This window comes from Copadichromis virginalis, linkage group LG3, assembly GCF_057382275.1.
Source record: "Copadichromis virginalis isolate Kocher_CV1m ecotype Utaka linkage group LG3, C_Virginalis_male_GT1.1, whole genome shotgun sequence".
Taxonomy (NCBI): Eukaryota; Metazoa; Chordata; class Actinopteri; order Cichliformes; family Cichlidae; genus Copadichromis; species Copadichromis virginalis.
The window spans coordinates 25,756,897-25,778,009 of NC_140620.1; the positions used below are offsets into that span (position 1 = coordinate 25,756,897).

Here is a 21,113-nt window from a genome sequence, read left to right on the forward strand (position 1 = left end):
AACGGCTCTTTTCAGAGCCACTTCACTCCTATCAAGAGCTCGCTCCTTTATTGTTTTTATATTAATGTCGTATTCGCACTTAAATGTTTTTGCTGTTTCTATACTAGAAACTACAGTTGGCATCAACGTTGAATTCATCATAAGTGTCTTAATGTGTGTGACTGGGTGGATGACTGAATGTAGTGTAAAGCGCTTTGGGGTCCTTAAGGACTAAATAAAGCACTATACAAATACAGACCATTTACTATTAAGTTCTCAGTCTCCCAGAGTAGCATTTCTAATTTTGATTGAACTGTCAGAGAAAACAGCAGCCTCAAGCCAGGCTATTAGTTTACGGAGGCTGTTAAACTTATGTCTAATGTTGGTGACTCAAGAATGTCATATTTATATTAAACCTATATTTGCATTACAAGTTATAAACATTTACTCAACATGTCGTTTTTTTTGTTTGTTTTTTGTTCTTTATTGTAAAAAATACTACTAGGATTTTAAGATCCATGTGATTTCAGTAATACTAATGCAGTATGTCAGTGAGGAAAAACCACTAAATCCAGTTGAGCTGAAAAGAATGACACCAAACAAGGCAAGGGGAAAAAAATAAAATGAAACAATTTGAGGGTGAAATACAAACGTAAACTCAAAAGGAGTCAAAAATGGCCGGTTGTATTGCAGATCTCAGTGGGTTAATCCAAGAAATCATGAAAAATTAGGTTTAAATTTTTGTTCATGACAATGTAGATTTCTGACATTGTGTAATTTAAGCATGTGACAATGTGATTGTTTTCCAAAAAATAATTTAAACCATATGTAACCACCTACATGTGTTTGGGGGAAAAAAGGCTTTGATTTTGCCACAACATTTAATTTCTTTGCCACCTTAAAAAATTTCTCTAGATCTGCCCCTGTTATAGATTAACTAGTATTTATTATCGTGACAATTGTCGGGCTGCTTTCAGTCATCCCAGTATCCTCGGCTGAGGCTGAAAGAAGCTTCAGTGCTCTCACAAGACTAAAAACATGGCTAAGGTCAACAATCATCATCATCATTTATTTATTTATATAGCACTTTGGTCTACCAGGTGTGTTTTTAAAGTGCTGTACAATACTAATATGAACATAGTAACAATGACTCAAATGAGATTAAACAATGCTGCTGTATGCCATGTCCACCAGGAGAGACTGGACAGTAAATATGTAAAACCAATATGCCACCAGTTTATCTCGGTTACCGAGAGGAGAAGGCATGTGTTTGGCTGCTTCACATAGTGGACATTGAGTTGTTGTGTGGGGCACCAGTAGTCCATGTCTGTTTCTGTAACTGTAGTTCATGTTTAGAAGAAAAAAAATCCCAGCTGACTGATTTGATCGGGGAAGTAGTGCCTAAAATATTGCATAGTTTTGCTGAGAGATCTTTTACTTTGTGGTAATCTTAGATGAGTAGTTTTATGGACAAAAACCACCAGGTCATTCAGTGTTCCCTTAGTGCCAAAATATAACAGATGTTGGTGTACTATATCTGAAGTAATGTTGTTAAGTCCGTAAAGTCATATTCTTTTGTTATGGCTCTATTTTTATATGGAATATGGCTGAAGTAAACTAAAGTCTAAAATACTTGTCTGTTTGTTTAATAGTAATTTAGCATTATATAAGTTACATATAAAACTATGAGCTGTAATTTTAAATGGTTTAAAAGCACGTAGAATAGCATATGTAGGCAGGATCGTCCCCCGCCACCTGCAGCTGGCCATCCGCAGCGACGAAGAGCTGAACAAGCTGCTGGGCTGAGTGACGATAGCTCAGGGTGGTGTGCTGCCCAACATCCAGGCCAAGAAGACTGAGAAAGCTAAAGAAAATCCAGCGACTGTCCTCAACCAACTAACGGATCTTTTAAGAGCCACTCACAACCTCTGAGAGTACACTTGCTTACAGAGTGCGGCCCTGCCTCTTCAGAGCGTACACTACATCCATGGCGGTCACAGTCTTCCTCTTAGCGTGCTCAGTGTAGGTGACGGCGTCACGGATGACATTCTCCAGGAACACCTTGAGCACACCGCGGGTCTCCTCGTAGATCAGACCGGAGATACGCTTCACTCCGCCACGGCGAGCCAGACGGCGGATGGCCGGTTTAGTGATGCCCAGGATGTTATCACGGAGAACTTTACGGTGACGCTTTGCGCCTCCTTTACCGAGTCCTTTGCCACCCTTTCTTCTTCTTTTTTTAAATCACTTTATTTAAATATCAAAATTCACAATTACACATAATACAAGCACCATGCACAAATTATTCGCATCTTATTTTACATATTACAATAATAAAAGCTCCCACGGCAAGTCATTTCCTAATTTCATATCTCTCGTTTTTCTTCTTCTCAGCTCAGTTACAATGTTTTTACATACGGTGAAACTACTTAACACTTTTTGTTCTATAACACCTTTAGCCCTTGTTTTCCATATGTGTACATTTATAACGCACATCGCCAGCCAAAACAATCTTCTTTTATTTTCACTCATCTTTTCTTTAAACAAACCGTATCTTACTGATTTTATATTATTTTCAATATTAAAACCTAGTTTTTCCATCCTCCTCCTTATTTCAACCGTCCTGTAACACGATATCAAAAGATGATCAAGAGTTTCGTCTTCATCACAATTCTCCATAGGGCATTTCTTAGTAGTAACGAAGCAACTCCACAGAACCACAGCTCTTACTGGGAGACGTCCGACAGAGATAAGCCACACTGTATCTCTCATGTTCTCGGATATTACTTTGTCATATATGTTTTTAACTATTTTCTGATTTTCTTCTTTTTCCACAGCCTTATATTGTATCATACCTTCATTTTTTTTTAGATTGATTTTATTTTATATCTGTTTTGAGTTTAATTGTAAAATATTTAAGCCATCCAATTTCCACTGATCCACAAGATCCCCAAACACAAGTTTAAAGTATGGCACTCCCGTTCGGGCTCCCCCTTTCATTTTTTTCCACAAAGCTTTCTTCCCTTGGATCCAGTGGGTGCTCCGCTCAAATGCGCCATATACATTTTTTAGAAAAGGAATCATCAAAATAATGCGCTCCTAATCCTCCATTTTCTTTTCCTTTATACATTAATTTCCTCTGTGTTACTTCGCGGTTTGTCCCCCAAATCAAGTTGGTACACAATTTACTTAATTTAATAACAGTTTTGTGAGGAGGGGAAAAGACAGTAGCCAGAAACAACAACTTTGAGACTACGTGTGTTTTCGCAATATTCACACGCGCTTTATAGTTTGTATTTTTATTGTCCCATTCAGCTACTTCGTTTTCTATTTCACTCTCTTTCTTTTTCCAATTCAAAAGACATGGATCATTTTTAGTAATCCAAATACCTAAAATCGTCATCTCCTTGTTAATTTTTAAAGCAATTACAGGTTATTTTAAGTTTAGTCCAAACCAAACTCCTTCGTCTTTTCCTGGTTTAGCTTAGCACCAGAAGCTTGTTCGTATTTTGTTAGCAAATCCTTAAGTATTGGTAGCTCCTTTTGATCTTTAATAATTACAGAGACATCATCCGCATAAGCAAGGGCAGTCACCTTGTAGGTGTCATTTAGGATGTATCCAGTAAAACGGCTATCACTATTGATTGTTTTAAGTAACGGATTTATTGCTAGAACATATAGGACATCCTTCTTTCACTCCACATTCGACACGGAAGGGTTCGGTCAGTCTGCCGTTTACTTTTATCTGGACAAGGGATTTTTTATATAATACTTTAATCATAGAGATGAAGGTTTCAGGCATATTATACGCTTTCATTACTTCCCACAAATAAGAGTGGGAGATGTAATCAAAGGCTTTCCTTTGGTCGAGACTTAATATAAAAAATTCTGTATCTTTTCTACTATAAATTATTTCACGCAGAGTACATAAGTTATCCCACATCAGACGACCTCTTATTGCACATGTTTGCTCTTTTTCTATAATTTTATCTAATACCTCTTCAAACCTATTCATAATTATTTTAGCAAATATTTTGTAATCAACATTCATTATTGTCAATTGTCTATAATTATTTATATTATCTCTTTCCCCTTTCTTATATAGCAAACACATTAATCCATTATAAAAGGAATCACCCAAAGTTCCCTCATGCATGCCTTCATTAAAAACAGTGGCTAAAAATTCGGATATTTCATTCACAACTATTTTATAAAATTCGGACGGAAGCCCATCTAAACCAGGGGTTTTGTTTATGTTTAACTGACTGATCGCACATTCTACCTCCTCTTTAGTAATATTTCCTAAAAGTGGGGTATATTGGATGGAGTCCAGAGGCTCTATTTTACTTAACAGGTATTTTGCTGCACTTGTTTTTGTAGATAACGGAGAGAACATATGGGCACATAGCCTTCTGATAACTCGCCTTTTATCTACTTCTTTTACAAAGGAGTTTCCTCCCTCATCTCTTATAGAAGAAATGAACTCATTATTACGTTTCTTTTGGTTAGCACCAATCATATAATCTTTATTACCATTTATATCACCTCCCATAGATTTTTGTATGTTAAATAATATTTCATTGTTTACTTTTTCAATACTGACTTTATAAGTTCTTCAATCTTGTTCTCGTCATCCTCTTGTCTAAATTTTTTATTCTTCAACGATATATATTGATTTACTTGTTCGTTATACTTTATATTTTTTGCATAATTTATTTCTGTACATTTAAATTTTAAAAAGTTTCGCATCCGTTCTTTCAGTATCTCCCACAATTGTACATCAGATGTTGTGAGTTTTTTAAGTTGCAAAACTTTCTCAATTTCTACCTTTAATTCCAAAACTAGTGCCCCGTCACTTAGACAGCTCGTATTTAATTTCCAATAAGTGGAAGGGGGGTCAGTGCCACACAAAGTTACGAAATCATTATATCTTAAAGCTACAATCTCGGAAGATATATAAATCCTAGAGAATGAGTCAAACCTTGTAAAATGAATTGTCTGAGGATTTAAGATCCTATATAAATCCCTAAGAGATGCGTCATTACATATTTGTGTAAGTAGTTTGCCTTCCCTGGACTCTTTGAATATCGTACTAGCAATCCTATCATTCTCTTTCGTAACCATATTCGTAGGAGCCATAATTGAATGTATTGAATTTTGATGATCACCGGGTTTTTATTTGTTTGGTTGTTATGGGAGTCACGTGGGTGCTAGCGGTGACATAAATGGGCGTTGTCAGTCTGTCATTCACTGGTTTTGATTTTGACAGAGAGGAGGGCTGGGTAGCCGTAGTTTTTGTTGACCGCTGCACAACATGTTTCGCTTCGTTATATTAGAGCCTGTGACGTTGTAAGAGTCTGAATCAGGAGCCGATGACATTACTCTGTAAACTCTCAAAGCACTTTAATAAACAAGCAAACAATTCCACCTCTGGCATTATTGCGTAAAGTTGACAGCGCGTCAGGCAAATAGGCAGGCTCCATCCCCGGCCTCTAGCGACTGTGGAAGTCGCTACATCTTTAGTCAACAAAAAACGGCATTCTGGAGAACCAAGCCGCAAGCAGGATCAAAGAAATCAGATCAAGGAACCTGAAAGACGCCAAGTAAGTGCAGCGCATCTGAATGAGTGAGCCCAGCAGCACCGACACACCTGACGCAATTCTGAGGAGCGCAGGTAAGAATACCTGTGCATGTCTGGTTGTGGAAAAGGAAGCCACATTGCATTAGCGCTGAGATGTTCAAGAGGAGACACTGAATGGAATGAATGTTGGTTAAATGTGCAACGTTTTTGGCTGCGCTCTTGGAATGATGTCTGCGCTGCGTCTTATTAATTATGCTGCTTGGATGACGTTCAAATGGACAATTAAAGTGCCGTTACGTTGAAAGGATTTTATGGTCAAAGTCTATTGTGGCTTCCAGTGGATATATGTTTTAATGGATGATCACTGAAGATTAAATAAATAAATAAATAAAAAAATCGAACAAACAAACGGGAAAATCATGAGTCAAACAGGTGGTGATGATTGTTCCTCTAATGATTTGGGGGGGGGAAAGAGAGAAAGAAAAATGACTGGAAAGGCATTGTTGAATAAAATCGAAAAATTACAAAATGAATGCAAAATATATGTCAATAAAATGAAAGGACTTATACAAAAAATGAAAGCGCTCATGCAACACAATGAAAATCTTTCTCAAATTAAGCAGTATTTGGTGGATTTAAAGGCACTGTGTGAAAAGGCTTCAAGTTCACATGTTGAGGTGTTGTCTTTGGTGCCAGAGGAAGAAGTAATAAAACAAGAGGAATGGTTTTCAAGCATCATGAAATACACCAATGTGTTTTTAAATGAAATTCAAAACTGGATAAATCAAAGAGAACCAAATCCTGCTGTTTGTCCAAAGCAAATCAATTTATTGGAAAACAATGTTGCATCAAATACTGAGACAGAAGTGGAGGATGATATCAAGCCAAGTGATAGTGTTTCAAATGTTGAAAGCGACAAAACTTCTTCATCAAGATCTTCAACTTCATCTGTTCATATGAAAGCTGAGGCAGAGTTGGCAGCTTTAATGATAAAGCAGAAATTATTGGATGAGAAACATGTACTGGAAGAAGAGGAGGAACGTCTTCGTAAAAGAAAGGAAAGGCTAAAATTGGACACTGAAATTGCTGGAAAAATGGCTACACTAAATGTCCTTAAAGCTCAAAGTATAACAAGCAAAAAAGGATCTTTAAAAGTTTCAGATGGAATGAATTCATACATTTCCAGTGAAAGATCTAAACAAACTCTTAATGTTGATGCATTGGAATTTATACCTCACATTTCTGCAAAGCAAAATTCATTGACTAATGCTGAAACTCAAAACAGGAGAAAAGAAAACCCAGGAATGTGTCATGCAACAAGCCGTGCTGACTGAATCTTCTCAAAATAAGCATCCTCGACAATATTCAGTTATTCCTTCAAACCCATCTGATGTAAATGGACAAAATGACTGTCATACAAATGGTATGGTGGAACTGGAACCACAAAATGATGTTATTGGAATAATGACTAAACAAAATGAAATAACAACACTCTTAATCCAACAACAAAGCCTCTTTTCTTTACCAAAGAGAGAAATACCTCATTTTGATGGAGATCCATTTCAATATTATTCATTTATTAAAGCATTTGAGAATGCAGCTGAGTGCAATACGAAAAAAAACAGCGATCGTTTATATTTTTTGGAACAGTACACAAGAGGCCATGCAAAGGAATTGGTGAGAAGCTGTCAACAAATGAACTCAGATCGTGGTTATTGCAAGGCCAAATCACTGTTAAAGGAGCACTATGGCGATGAACAGAAGGTCGCAGCTGCATATCTGGACAAGGCACTTTCATGGCCATCAATTAAAACAGAGGAAGTAAAAGCTCTTCAGAACTACAGTTTGTTCCTCAGGGATGCTGAGGAACATTATTAAAAAATTGCCGTATAAATTTAGGGACAAATGGAGAAGCCATGTTTGTGACCTGCAAGAAAGGCATAAAAGAAGAGCCAAATTTATGGATGTTGCAGACTTTTTGGAGAAGCAAATAAGAATATTAACTGATCCTGTATTCGGTAATATTCAAGATTCTCCGCTTTCTTTATCAACAAAATCTGACCTGCACTCAATCTACAGCAGGCGGTGCTGGACCAAGGCCAGGAAGATCGTGAAGGACCTCAGCCATCCCAACAACGGACTGTTCTCTCTGTTGAGGTCAGGAAAGCGATTCCGCTCCCTGAAGACCAACACAGAGAGACTGAGGAGGAGCTTCTTCCCGCAGGCGATACGGTCTCTCAATCACAATCACACCACCACACAGTACTGACCCACACATATGGTTCTTACACACACACACACACACACACACAGGACATTCTTTTTCACTTCAAGCATATTTGCACTGCACAAGACATAATGTGGATTGTACAACACTGGACATTATATTCTTCATTTCTAGTTAATACTTGTACAGCTGCTGTTATTGTGTATATATTTATTTATATTTCTTCATACATTCTTATATAGTTCTATATTGTGTATTTTGTTGTACAGTTATTTTATTTTCAACTTTAATTTATATATTTTATCTTATTCTTTCCCAGTTAAATTTACCCTTCATTCTAATTTGTGTTGTACAGTTATTTCATTTTTAACCTTAATTTATATTTTATTGCTTCCTAGTTAAATTTACCCTTTTTAATTTTTCATATTTATTTCCTATCTTATTCATAGCCTTTTCCTTTTTTGTTTTCTTTAGGTCACGAGCAGTTGTCCAAGCATTTCACTACATATCGTACTGTGTATGACTGTGTACGTGACAAATAAAATTTGAATTTGAAAAGGAATGAGTAAAGCCAAGTATCAAGGCAGACCTGGAAATAAAGGAACAAGCTTTGCCACCACTATGCAAGTTGTGGAGAGTACACCTAAGCCTGCGGAAATGGAAATGAAAAATAATCAGCAGTTTTCTGCACTGAGAGTCTGATGCGCAGACTTCACCTTGAGGGAAGGAAAGGAAACATCCTCCTCAGAACCATGGGCCAGGAAAGAATTGTGAGCAGCAACACTTTATCAGGACTGGAGGTTGCCGCTCTTTGTGGTGACGAATTTCTGGAACTGCCAAAAGTGTACACACAGGAGTCCATGCCTGTACATAAAGGAAATATTACAACACCAGGAGATATTGAAGGATGGGCACATTTAAAACGCATAACCTTGCCTCAAATAAATGCAGGAATAGAACTTCAGATTGGAACAAACATTCCCAAAGCCTTGGAACCTCTGGAAGTGGTGTGTAGTGTTGATGGAGGACCGTATGCCGTAAGAACAAGGCTTGGCTGGACCATCAATGGACCACTTTCAGGAAACTGAAGCTACAGGTGATCAGAAGCATCCACAAGTTACAGTCAACAGAATTTCTGTTGTCACGCTGGAGGAGCTTTGGCAGCAACAGTTCAAGAATGACTTTCCTGACAGCAAAGTTGATGAGCAGGTTTGATTGTCAAGAGAGGATCAGAGATTTCTGGAAATAGTGACTAACTCTGCCAAATATGTGGGTGGTCATATCCAGATAGCATTACCTTTTCGGAATGCCAGTATCAGTATGCCAAACAATAAGAAAGTTGTTCAACAACGTCTGCGCTTTCTAAAAAAGAGATTTGAGAGAGACAGTGTTTCATACTGAGTACAAAGTCTTCATGAATGAGCTTCTGGCTAAAGGATATGCTGAAAAGGTCCCGGAAGAGGAGATCAATCGCAATGATGGCAAGCTGTGGTATATATCACACCATGGTGTTTACCATCCAACCAAGAAGAAACTCAGAGTTGTGTTTGACTGTGGAGTGAGTTATCATGGAACATCTTTAAACTCCCAACTCTGACAAGGACCTGATCTTACAAGCTCTTTAATAGGAGTGATCACAAGATTCAGGAAGGAGCCAGTTGTAATTATGGGAGATATTGAATCCATATTCCATCAAGTCATGGTTCCAGCTGAAGATAAAGATCTATTGAGATTTCTCTGGTGGCCTAAAGGTGATCTGGAACAACCAACATCTGAATACAGGATGAATGTACATCTCTTCGGGGCAACTTCGTCACCAAGTTGTGCCAACTTTGCACTCAGAAAGTGTGCGGATGACTTTGGACATCTCTACAGTGAGGAAGCTGTGAAGAAGTTGTTGCACTGTTTTTATGTGGACGATTGTCTTGTGTCCGTTGAAACTGATGAGGAAGCAGTGTTAATGTACCACGAGGTGGTTTCTTTGTGTGCCAAAGGAGGATTTCTGCTCAAAAAGTGGATCACCAACAATCCTGGAGTGCTGGAATCAATTCCTGAAAGTCACAGAGCCACAGGAATGAAAGAGTTGAACATGGAATTGGATTCCTCAATGATCGAGCGACTTTTGGGCGTGGAGTGGTGCATAAAATCAGACTCTTTTAAGTTCAAGATTGTGCTCAAGGACAGACCGCTCACCAGAAGAGGAATCCTTTCAATTGTCAGTTCTATGTATGATCCTCTTGGAATGCTAAGTCAATTCAATTTTATTTATATAGCGCCAAATCACAACAAAAGTTGCCTCAAGGCGCTTCATAGATACGGAGAAAAACCCAACAATCATATGACCCCCTATGAGCAAGCACTTTGGCGACAGTGGGAAGGAAAAACTCCCTTTTAACTGGAAGAAACCTCCGGCAGAACCAGGCTCAGGGAGGGGCGGCCATCTGCTGCGACCGGTTGGGGTGAGAGAAGGAAGACAGGATAAAGACATGCTGTGGAAGAGAGACAGAGGTTAATAACAGATATGATTCAATGCAGAGAGGTCTATTAATACATAGTGAGTGAGAAAGGTGACTGGAAAGGAAAAACTCAATGCATCATGGGAATCCCCCGGCAGCCTACATCTATTGCAGCATAACTAAGGGAGGATTCAGGGTCACCTGGTCCAGCCCTAACTATATGCTTTAGCAAAAAGGAAAGTTTGAAGCCTAATCTTAAAAGTAGAGATAGTGTCTGTCTCCTGAATCCAAACTGGAAGCTGGTTCCACAGAAGAGGGGCCTGAAAACTGAAGGCTCTCCCTCCCATTCTACTTTTAAATACTCTAGGAACAACAAGTAGGCCTGCAGAGCGAGAGCGAAGTGCTCTAATAGGGTGATATGGTACTACAAGGTCATTAAGATAAGATGGGGCCTGATTATTTAAGACCTTGTATGTGAGGAGCAGGATTTTGAATTCAATTCTGGAATTAACAGGAAGCCAATGAAGGGAAGCCAAAACAGGAGAAATATGCTCTCTCTTTCTAGTCCCTGTCAGTACTCTTGCTGCAGCATTTTGGATTAGCTGAAGGCTTTTCAGCGAGTTTTTAGGACATCCTGATAATAATGAATTACAGTAGTCCAGCCTGGAAGTAATAAATGCATGAACTAGTTTTTCAGCGTCACTCTGAGACAGGATATTTCTAATTTTAAATGGAAGAAAGCAATCTTACATATTTGTTTAATATGTGCGTTGAAGGACATGTCCTGGTCAAAAATGACTCCAAGGTTCCTCACCGCGTTACTGGAGGCCAAGGTAATGCCATCCAGAGTAAGAATCTGGTTAGATGCCATATTTCTAAGATTTTCAGGGCCGAGTACAATAACCTCAGTTTTATCTGAATTAAGAAGCAGAAAGCTAGCGGCCATCCAGGTCTATGTCTTTAAGACATTCCTGCAGTTTAACTAATTGGTGTGTGTCATCTGGCTTCATGGACAGATAGAGCTGGGTGTCATCAGCATAGCAGTGAAAATGTATGCTATGTCTTCTAATGATACTGCCTAAGGGAAGCATGTATAATGTAAACAGAATTGGTCCTAGCACTGAACCCTGTGGAACTCCATAATTAACCTCAGTGTGTGAAGAGGACTCTCCATTTACATGCACAAACTGGAGTCTATTAGATAGATATGATACAAACCACTGCAGCGCAGTACCTGTAATACCTACAGCATGTTCTAATCGCTCTAATAGGATATTATGGTCGACAGTATCGAATGCTGCACTAAGGTCTAGCAGGACAAGCACAGAGATGAGTCCACTGTCAGAGGCCATAAGAAGATCATTTGTAACCTTCACTAAAGCTGTTTCTGTGCTGTGCTCTGAAACCTGACTGAAACTCTTCAAATAAACCATTCCTCTGCAGATGTTAGCTGTTTGACAACTACTCTTTCAAGGATTTTTGATATGAAAGGAAGGTTGGAGATTGGCCTATAATTAGCTAAGACTGCTGGGTCTAGAAATGGCTTTTTGAGTAAAGGTTTAACTACAGCCAGCTTGAAGGCCTGTGGTACATAGCCGATCATTAGAGATAGGTTGATCATATTTAAGATCGAAGAATTAATTAATGGCAGGACTTCTTTGAGCAGTTTTGTAGGAATGGGGTCTAAAAGACAGGTTGATGGTTTGGAGGAAGTAATTATTGAAGTTAACTCAGAAAGATCAATTGGAGAAAAAGAGTCTAACTTAACATCAATGGTACTAAGAGTAGCTGTAGATAATATTACATCTGTGGGATGATTATTGGTAATTTTTTCTCTAATGATAAAAATTTTATTTGTGAAGAAGTTCATGAAGTCATTACTAGTTAACGTTAAAGGGATGGTTGGCTCAAAAGAGCTCTGACTGTTTGTCAGCCTGGCTACAGTGCTGAAGAGAAACCTGGGGTTGTTCTTATTTACTTCAGTGACGAATAGTAAGATGTTCTGGCTTTGCGGAGGGCTTTCTTATAAAGCAGAAAACTATTTCTCCAGGCTAAATGATGATCCTCTAGATTTGTGACACGCCATTTCCTCTCCAGATTACAAGTCATCTGCTTTAGGGTACGTGTTTGAGAATTATACCACGGAGTCAGGTACTTCTGATTTGAGGCCTTAGTTTTCACAGGAGCTACAGTATCCAGAGTCGTACGTAGTGAGGAGGTGAAATTATTAACAAGATAATCGACCTCTGTTGGAGTAGCGTTCAGATAGCTGCTCTGCTCTGTGTTGGTACAGGGCATTGGAGATGATAACAGTGGGTGGATTATATTCTTAAACTTAGTTACAGCACTTTCAGAAAGACATCTACTTTGATAAAGTCTACTCTTCACCGCTGTGTAATCAATTATTGTAAAAGTAAATGTTATCAGGAAATGATCAGACAGGAGAGGGTTTTCAGGAAACACTGTTAAATGTTCAGTTTCTATGCCATATGTTAAAACAAGATCTAGAGTGTGATTAAAGTGGTGGGTGGGTTCTTTTACATTTTGAGAGAAGCCAGTTGAGTCTAATAACAGATTAAATGCCATGTTGAGGCTGTCATTTTTAGCATCTACATGGATGTTAAAATCACCCACAATAATTGTTTTATCTGAGCTCAGAACTAAATTAGATATAAAGTCTGAGAAATCAGACAGAAACTCTGTGTAAGGCCCAGGTGGATGATATATGATAACAAGTAAGACTGGTTTCTGAGTTTCACAGCTGGGGTGGACGAGGCTAAGCATCAGGCTTTCAAATGAATTAAAAGTCTGTCTTGGTCTTTAATTAATAGGCTGGTGTGAAAAATTGCTGCCACACCGCCCCCTCGGCCTGTACTTCGAGATTTCTGGTAGTTAGAATGACTCGGGGGTGTTGATTCATTTAAACTAACATAATCATCCTGCTGCAACCAGGTTTCTGTAAGGCAGAGTAAATCGATTTGTTGATCAATTATTAAGTCATGTACTAACAGAGACTTGGAGGAGAGAGACCTAATATTTAATAATCCACATTTCACCGTTTTACTCTTTGGTTCAGATGTGGATACTGTATTGTTCTTTCTTTGTAATTGTTTATGTTTAAGTTGTTTGTTGCTGGTTTTTAGTTTGTTTTTTGTCTTTTTGGAAGCTGACACAGTCTCTATGGAGATGGGTTTTTGGGGGGGGGGTAGCAGGAGGAGAGAAGCTGCAGAGAGGTGTGTAAGACTGCAACTCTGCTTCCTGGTCCCAACTCTGGATAGTCATATTTTGGGGAGTTTAATAAATTTGTCCATATTTCTAGAAATGAGAGCTGCTCCATCCAAAGTGGGATGGATGCCATCTCTCCTAACAAGACCAGGTTTCCTCCAGAAGGTTTGCCAATTATCTATGAAGCCCACATCGTTTCTGGGACACCACTCAGACAGCCAGCAATTTAAGGAGAACATGCGGCTAAACATGTCACTCCTGGTCTGATTGGGGAGGGGACCAGAGAAAACTACAGAGTCCGACATTGTTTTGGCAAAGTTGCACATCGATTCAATATTGATTTTAGTGACCTCCGATTGGCATAACCGGGTGTCATTACTGCCGACGTGAATTATGATTTTACTGAATTTACGTTTACCCTTAGCCAGCAGTTTTAAATTTCCTTCAATGTCGCCTGCTCTGGCCCCTGGAAGACAATTGACTATGGTTGCTGGTGTCTCTAGCTTCACATGTCTGAGAACAGAATCGCCAATTACCAGAGTTTGACCCCCGGCGGGTGTGTCGCCGAGTGGGGAAAAACGGTTAGACACATGAACGGGTTGGTGGTGTACCTGGGGCTTCTGTTTAGGACTATGCTTCCTCCTCACCGTGACCCAGCCGCCCTCTTTCCCCAGCTGCTTGGGATCTGCCGGGGAACAGCTAGCGGGGCCTACGCTATCTTCGTCTGCACCAGCTACAGGGGCCTGGCTAGCTACGGGTGAATGAAGGGTGCGAAGCAGAGTCTCCAATTCAGTAATCCTGGCCTCCAGCGCTGCAAATATGCTACATTTGTTACAGATATCATTACTGCTAAATGAGGCCGAGGAGTAACTAAACATCTGACACAATGAGCAAGAAAGTGCAGGAGGGAGAGGTGAAGTAGCCATGGTGCTAATGAGTCGGCTACGAGCTAAGCTAAGCTAGCGAGACAGTACAGAGACAGTGAGTGAATACTTTGGCTATAAATTAGGTAGTGAGTACACAGAAAGTGTGCTTTGGATGAAGCACGTGAAGATTATACTATGAAAGAAGAATGTATTTAAAAGTTGTTAATTAAATTGCTAAGCAAATAAGCTACTCAGAAACACCACTGTGTTTGAGCAGGAACAGAAAGTGATACTCTACCACAGAGCGAGCGAACACCAAGTGACGTCCTGTGGTCTTAACTGCTAAGAAAATCCTAAGAGATCTATGCCAGGAAGGAATCGGCTGGGACGATAATGTACCAGAGCTGTTTTCCAAAAGATGGTTAACATGGCTCCAGCAGCTCCAGCTATTGAGCAAGTTTGAAGTGAGTCGTTGTCTGAAACCTGATGGATTTGGAGAAATCACGAGTGCTCAGTTGCACCATTTCTGTGATGCCAGTGAGGATGGGTATGGAACAGTGACCTATCTGCTGATTGAAAACATCTGTTCAGAACGACACTGTGAGTTTGTTATGGGAAAGGCTCGTGTTGCTCCTCTTAAATCCTTTACCATCCCGAGAATGGAGCTCATTGCAGCAACCATGGCCAGTCGATTGGATGTACTCTGGAGGAAAGAGCTGCAGATGGAACTTCTGGATTCTGTGTTTTGGACAGACAGTGCTTCTGTTCTTACAGTGGGGCAAAAAAGTATTTAGTCAGCCACCGATTGTGCAAGTTCCCCCACCTAAAATGATGGCAGAGGTCAGTAATTTGCACCAGAGGTACACTTCAACTGTGAGAGACAGAATGTGGGGAAAAACAAAAAAAAAAAAAAAAAAAAAAAAAAAAAAAAAAAATCCATGAATTCACATGGTAGGATTTGTAAAGAATTTATTCGTAAATCAGGGTGGAAAATAAGTATTTGGTCAATAACAAAAATACAACTCAATACTTTGTAACATAACCTTTGTTGGCAATAACAGAGGTCAAACGTTTACTATAGGTCTTTACCAGGTTTGCACACACAGTAGCTGGTATTTTGGCCCATTCCTCCATGCATATCTTCTCGAGAGCAGTGATGTTTTGGCTGTCGCCGAGCAACACGGACTTTCAACTCCCGCCACAGATTTTCTATGGGGTTGAGGTCTGGAGACTGGCTAGGCCACTCCAGGACTTTCAAATGCTTCTTGCGGAGCCACTCCTTTGTTGCCCGGGCGGTGTGTTTTGGATCATTGTCATGTTGGAAGACCCAGCCTCGTTTCATCTTCAAAGTTCTCACTGATGGAAGGAGGTTTTGGCTCAAAATCTCACGATACATGGCCCCATTCATTCTGTCCTTAACACGGATCAGTCGTCCTGTCCCCTTGGCAGAAAAACAGCCCCATAGCATGATGTTTCCACCCCCATGCTTCACAGTAGGTATGGTGTTCTTGGGATGCAACTCAGTATTCTTCGTCCTCCAAACACGACGAGTTGAGTTCATACCAAAAAGTTCTACTTTGGTTTCATCTGACCACATGACAGTCTCCCAATCCTCTGCTGTATTGAGCTGAAGTACTTGAAATTTAGAGATCTGGGACAAATCTGTTTAAAAAATGAAAATTATTTTATCGTTTATTTGACTAATAACTGAATTCTTGTTTTTAAAAGTTTTTACAACTGCATAACAGGAATGGTAAATGGCCTGTATTTGTATAGTGCTTCACTTAGACCCTAGGGACCCCAAAGCGCTTTAAACTACATTCAGTCATCCACCCATACACACACACACACACATTCACACACTGGTGATGGCAAGCTACATTGTAGCCACAGCCACCCTGGGGCGCACTGACAGAGGCGAGGCTGCCGGACACTGGCGCCACCGGGCCGTCTGACCACCAGTGGCAATGGGTGAAGTCTTGCCCAATGACACAACGACCGAGGCTGTCCAAGCCGGGGCTCGAACCGGCAACCTTCCGATTACAAGGCGAGCTCCCAACGATCGCCCTGTGGCTCAAGAGTTGACTGTTTTCATTCAAAGGTAAAATTTATTTGAATGAAATTATTGAGTTCAAACACTTTCTTTCTGAAAATGTAAATGTTAAAATCCTTTTCATTTTTTATCTGGACAAAACTTGGGTTCAGTTTTAAAATGCTACATATAAAAACTCAAAGCCACATATATTATTATTCAAATTAAAGCTACAGATGTCTTTATTTTTAATTGATTTGTATCTCACTGTTAGGAGTGACAGCGGTGTTTGAGATGTGTATTTCTTTGTGCCCTCCTTTCCCTGTTAATGCCCTACCTGCCCACCTGGCAAAACTTTGCTAGACCCGCCCCTGCACAGTTACCAGCTGTCAGCTACATAGAAAAGGATCCTGGTGTTATTTAGTTGTTTTTACACATCGGCCAGTATCTGGCCAATCCACCACCTTTCACTGTTTATACCGTTACAAAAAGAACAACAACAAAACCATTGGCCCGTAAAAACGAACAAATGCCCGGTATGCCCAATGGCCAGTCCAGTTAATTATAAGTCGGCTAAAGCAGTTAATTAAAAGTAGTCTAACATAAATGTAAATGCTGTGATTTGATTATTTTAATAAACCATGTAACTTGGATGGATTCGATGCTGGCGTGACCACAGTCCACACGTCTGCTGTTGCTCACAGTGGTCCAAGGGATGCTCAAGGGGTTTGTGTGTTCGCTCAGACACATGAAAAATTAGAGATGGCTGATAGCGGACGAGAGTAGACGTGTATTCGTGAGCTCCCGGCGGTAGGCCCAGGAATCTATCTTTATCCTGACTTGCCTTCATACAATTCTGGACCATAGCAAGAGGCAAAGTTACTAAAGAAACTTCTGTATGGCAAGTTATAATTTGCGACACTCAAAACTAAAGAAAACGGCCAAAACTACAGGACACCTGCACACATTGGCAACAAGAAATATGGCAGATGGGGAGGAGGAATTGCCAATTAGCAAATTACTCAATGCTATCAAAGAAACTAAAGAGGACCTCACGAAACATATTGACAAAAAACGGCCGACATACAAATAACCCTGACGAAAATTGAATCCTCTCTTAATGCGCTTTCCGAGCAGGTTGAGGAGATGGAGGCGCGAGTGAGCGCAAACGAAGACGACATTAAAGATACACACAACCGTGTCGATAAAATGGAGAAATTTACAATGCAACTCAAAGACAAAATTGACGACTTTGAGAACCGCAGCAGAAGGTCCAACCTGAGGATACTGAACATCCCTGAGCAAGCAGAAGGCCGCAACGCTGTGGGATTTTTGGAGAAATTTATACCACAAATCCTGGGGAATGATAACTTCACCTCACACATTACCCTTGAAAGAGTACACCGCGTCGGGAAGAAGTCTGACAGACCACGGCCCCTCATTGCTAAGTTTCTGAACTTCAGAGACAAAGAGAAAGTCCTCCGACTGGCTAGAAGTAAGGGAGAGATGACATATGAGAATAAGAAAATATCTTTTTTCCCGGATTACAGCGCAGACCTGCAATGCAGAAGAGACAAGTTCCGTGACATGAAACAGAGGCTGCGAGAGAAGGAGATTGAATATGCTCTGATGTACGCAGCGCAACTTCGCATCAGGCACCAGGGATCTATCAAAATTTTCCCCACTCCTGCTGAAGCACAACGTTATCTGAAAGATCTTCCGAGTGAGTAGACTAAAGTGATGTAATGTGATCTCAACAAAGCAATTCGCCCTTGTACTCTCAGATGAGAAGTCCTCCACTGTTAAATTTGGGGGTGGAGGTGAAATGAAGGGAAAAAAAAAAGACTATAACATCAAGCATTGACATAGAAACTCTCCATCCTCCACTTGTCAGACGGATTGGAGATATTTATAGTAATCCAGTATTTGATAACTAATATAAATATTTGCTCATTACTCAGTTAAAATAATGTGTACGAATTCATAAAAGTACAGATTTTGTGTGCATTTATGATTATGATATCAATCCCCTACTGGATGAGTGTGATTACATCTTGATCAACCAGTTTATTTGTCCCTTACACAGTTACGTTCTGTATCCAACTGTAAAAATTTAGTACTTTGCTGTAAATATTTCACCAAGAGTGGCTAAAGTTTCAACCTTAACAGCTGCCTGGGCCACCACTATTGTTTAGTTGAATTACCTACCTAATGTGGTTTTGTTATAGGGGTTTTATGAGGCAGGTTTTTATTTTAACGTTTTGGGGTTATGTATGGTCTCTTACCAAAAATTTTACTCATACTTACACAACTATTCAGATAGCTCCCTGGTCTAGGCTGTATCTTACTATTATACCCATGTACAGAATTTCACCACATCGAAACTCAGAAAAGCAGGAATGTGTTCAGAAATCCCCAGAGTTCAATACCATGACACTTACCTGTCATGGTTGGCTGTGTGGCAGGCGGGCAAGCAGGAGTGGTGGATCCAAAATGCAGGACTCAGACACAGAAGTTCAACTTAAAGCACAGCTTTATTGCTGGAAAACCTCTTACTAACTAAACTCACCCAAAGACAAACAAAAACGCTGGTGGACTAAAACACTGAAGCAGAATACTGAACTGGAACTAGAGCTAGAGCTGGAAACAAAACACTGGTAACACGGCGGCAAAACACACACAGCTTGTTGAGGGTACGACGCAACACTGACACAGAGAAACACAGGGTCTAAATACACTGGGAAGTAACGAGGAGAATGAGACACAGAAGGAGAGCACAGCTGGGGGAAATTAGAACTGACGAGACAAGCAAAGCAGGACACATTCACATAAGTCACGGACCTTCAAAGTAAAACAGGAAGGATCACACAGAGACGCGAACTTGACACAGTGGAGACTGCAACTAAGAAACACAGACATAAACCATAAGGCAGAGGACTCTAAGAACCGAGAGACACAGAGGGGAACTCAAACATGCAGACACAGACTTACACAGAACAGAGGGGACATAGAGAAACATGAAGGGCAAGGGATCGAAACTAGAAACCATAGAAACGCACACAAGTACAATAATACAAAAATTACAAAGAACTGAAACGCTGGGTCAGGAGACCCAGGACCCTGACATTACCTGTCCAAGACATTTATATATAAAAAAAAAAAACAACTTAAATTAAGGGTCATCTAACTTGTATATCTTGGAATATTAGAGGGATTAATTCACCTATTAAGAGGAAAACAATGCTGACATACTTAAAGAGGCAGAGTGTAGATGTCGCTTTTATCCAGGAGAGCCACCTCACAGACGCTGAACATTTAAAATTACGAAGAGATTGGGTAGGCAATGTTTTTTACTCATCATATACTTCCAAAGCAAGAGGCGTTACCCTGCTTATTAATAAACATCTGAACTTTCAACTAAATTCAGTTGAAAAGGACAAAAATGGCAGATTCTTACTTGTAGATTGTGAAATAAATAGAAATAAGATAACTTTAGTAAATATATATGGGCCCAACTACGACGATCCTTTATTCTTTAACAACTTAATAATGAAAGTGGCTACAATTGAGGGCCAGTATATTGTGGGTGGAAACTTTAATTTGGTCCTAAACCCCTCTTTGGATCGGTCCTCACCCAAAACAGCTTCACTATCCAAGGCAGCAACAGCACTGAACCAAGGTATGAAGGATATAGGCATAATTGATGTGTGGCGAAACCTCCATCCAGGCCAGAGGGACTTCTTTTTTTCACCAGTACATAATACACACTCTAGAATTGATATGTTTCTTGTACCACAAAATATGATGGCAACAGTGATAGATTGCTCCTACTTAGCAGCTACTTTTTCAGACCATAATCCCATTAAACTTTCCTGGGCCACCAATATGTCGCAAAGTGTAACCTACAGGTGGAGGTTTAAAAATTATATGCTAGGAGACTCTGATTTTATTTCATATATGAACACTAATATTGAAATATTCCTAGATGCCAATTCAAACTCCTCTTCACATGCCAATATTTGGGAAGCCCTCAAAGCCTATATGAGAGGTATGGTTATGTCATACCCTAAGGTCAGAGAGAAGATAACTAAATTGGAGATTGACATTAAAAACTTGGAACAGGAATATATTGCTACCAAAAAGGAAGAATACCTCAATATATTAACAAAAATAAGGTTGCAATATGATAATTTATGCACCAGCAGAGCAGAAGCAGCCATGGCCAGAACTAGATATCACTACTACGAATTTGGAAACAAAACAAGTAAACTACTGGCCTGGCAAATTAAGAAAGAAACATCTGATAAATTTATACGGACAATATTAACGGAAGATGATAAACTTCTTGATGAATCAGCACTCATAAATGCAGAGTTTAAACGGTTCTATGAAGATCTGTATAAATCTGAGCAAGGGGTCGACAGTACTGCTGCAAAAAGATTTATAGATGGAATAACCCTTCCTAAATTACATAATGAGGACAAAGAACTGCTTGATGCAGATATATCTGAGATGGAGGTTCTTCGAGCCCTCAAGTGTTTACAAAATAATAAGACCCCTGGACCAGATGGATTTCCAGTTGATTATTATAAGGCTTTTTCTAATAAATTATTGACACCACTTACAAATATGATTAAAGAAGCTTTAGAAAATAATAAATTACCAGAATCATTGGAAATTGCAACAATCACATTATTGCCAAAACCGGGCAAGGACAAACAGAGATGTGACTCTTACAGACCCCTCA

At 39.7% G+C, this 21,113-nt stretch overlaps 1 protein-coding gene across 1 annotated transcript; it reads right to left on the reverse strand.

The window, feature by feature from the left end:
* Window positions 1-1,923: 1,923 nt before the first annotated feature.
* Window positions 1,924-8,649, reverse strand: LOC146713678 (histone H4). Its single transcript, XM_085438879.1, has 2 exons — window positions 8,504-8,649; window positions 1,924-2,212 (listed from the first exon to the last, which is right to left on the reverse strand). The coding sequence occupies exons 1-2, from the start codon at window positions 8,647-8,649 to the stop codon at window positions 1,924-1,926; spliced, it is 435 nt and encodes a 144-aa protein (XP_085295005.1).
* Between the last annotated feature and the right edge of the window lie 12,464 nt (window positions 8,650-21,113).

What these genes read in the sequence shown, in the direction of transcription:
- LOC146713678 (XM_085438879.1), bottom strand. Translation starts at nt 8,649, where the DNA reads ATGGACTCCTGTGTGTACACTTTTGGCAGTTCCAGAAATTCGTCACCA. An exon ending in TTTCCTTTCCTTCCCTCAAG is followed by an intron (nt 2,213 to 8,503) that starts GTGAAGTCTGCG and finishes ATTTAAAAAAAG; the next exon opens with AAGAAGAAAGGGTGGCAAAG.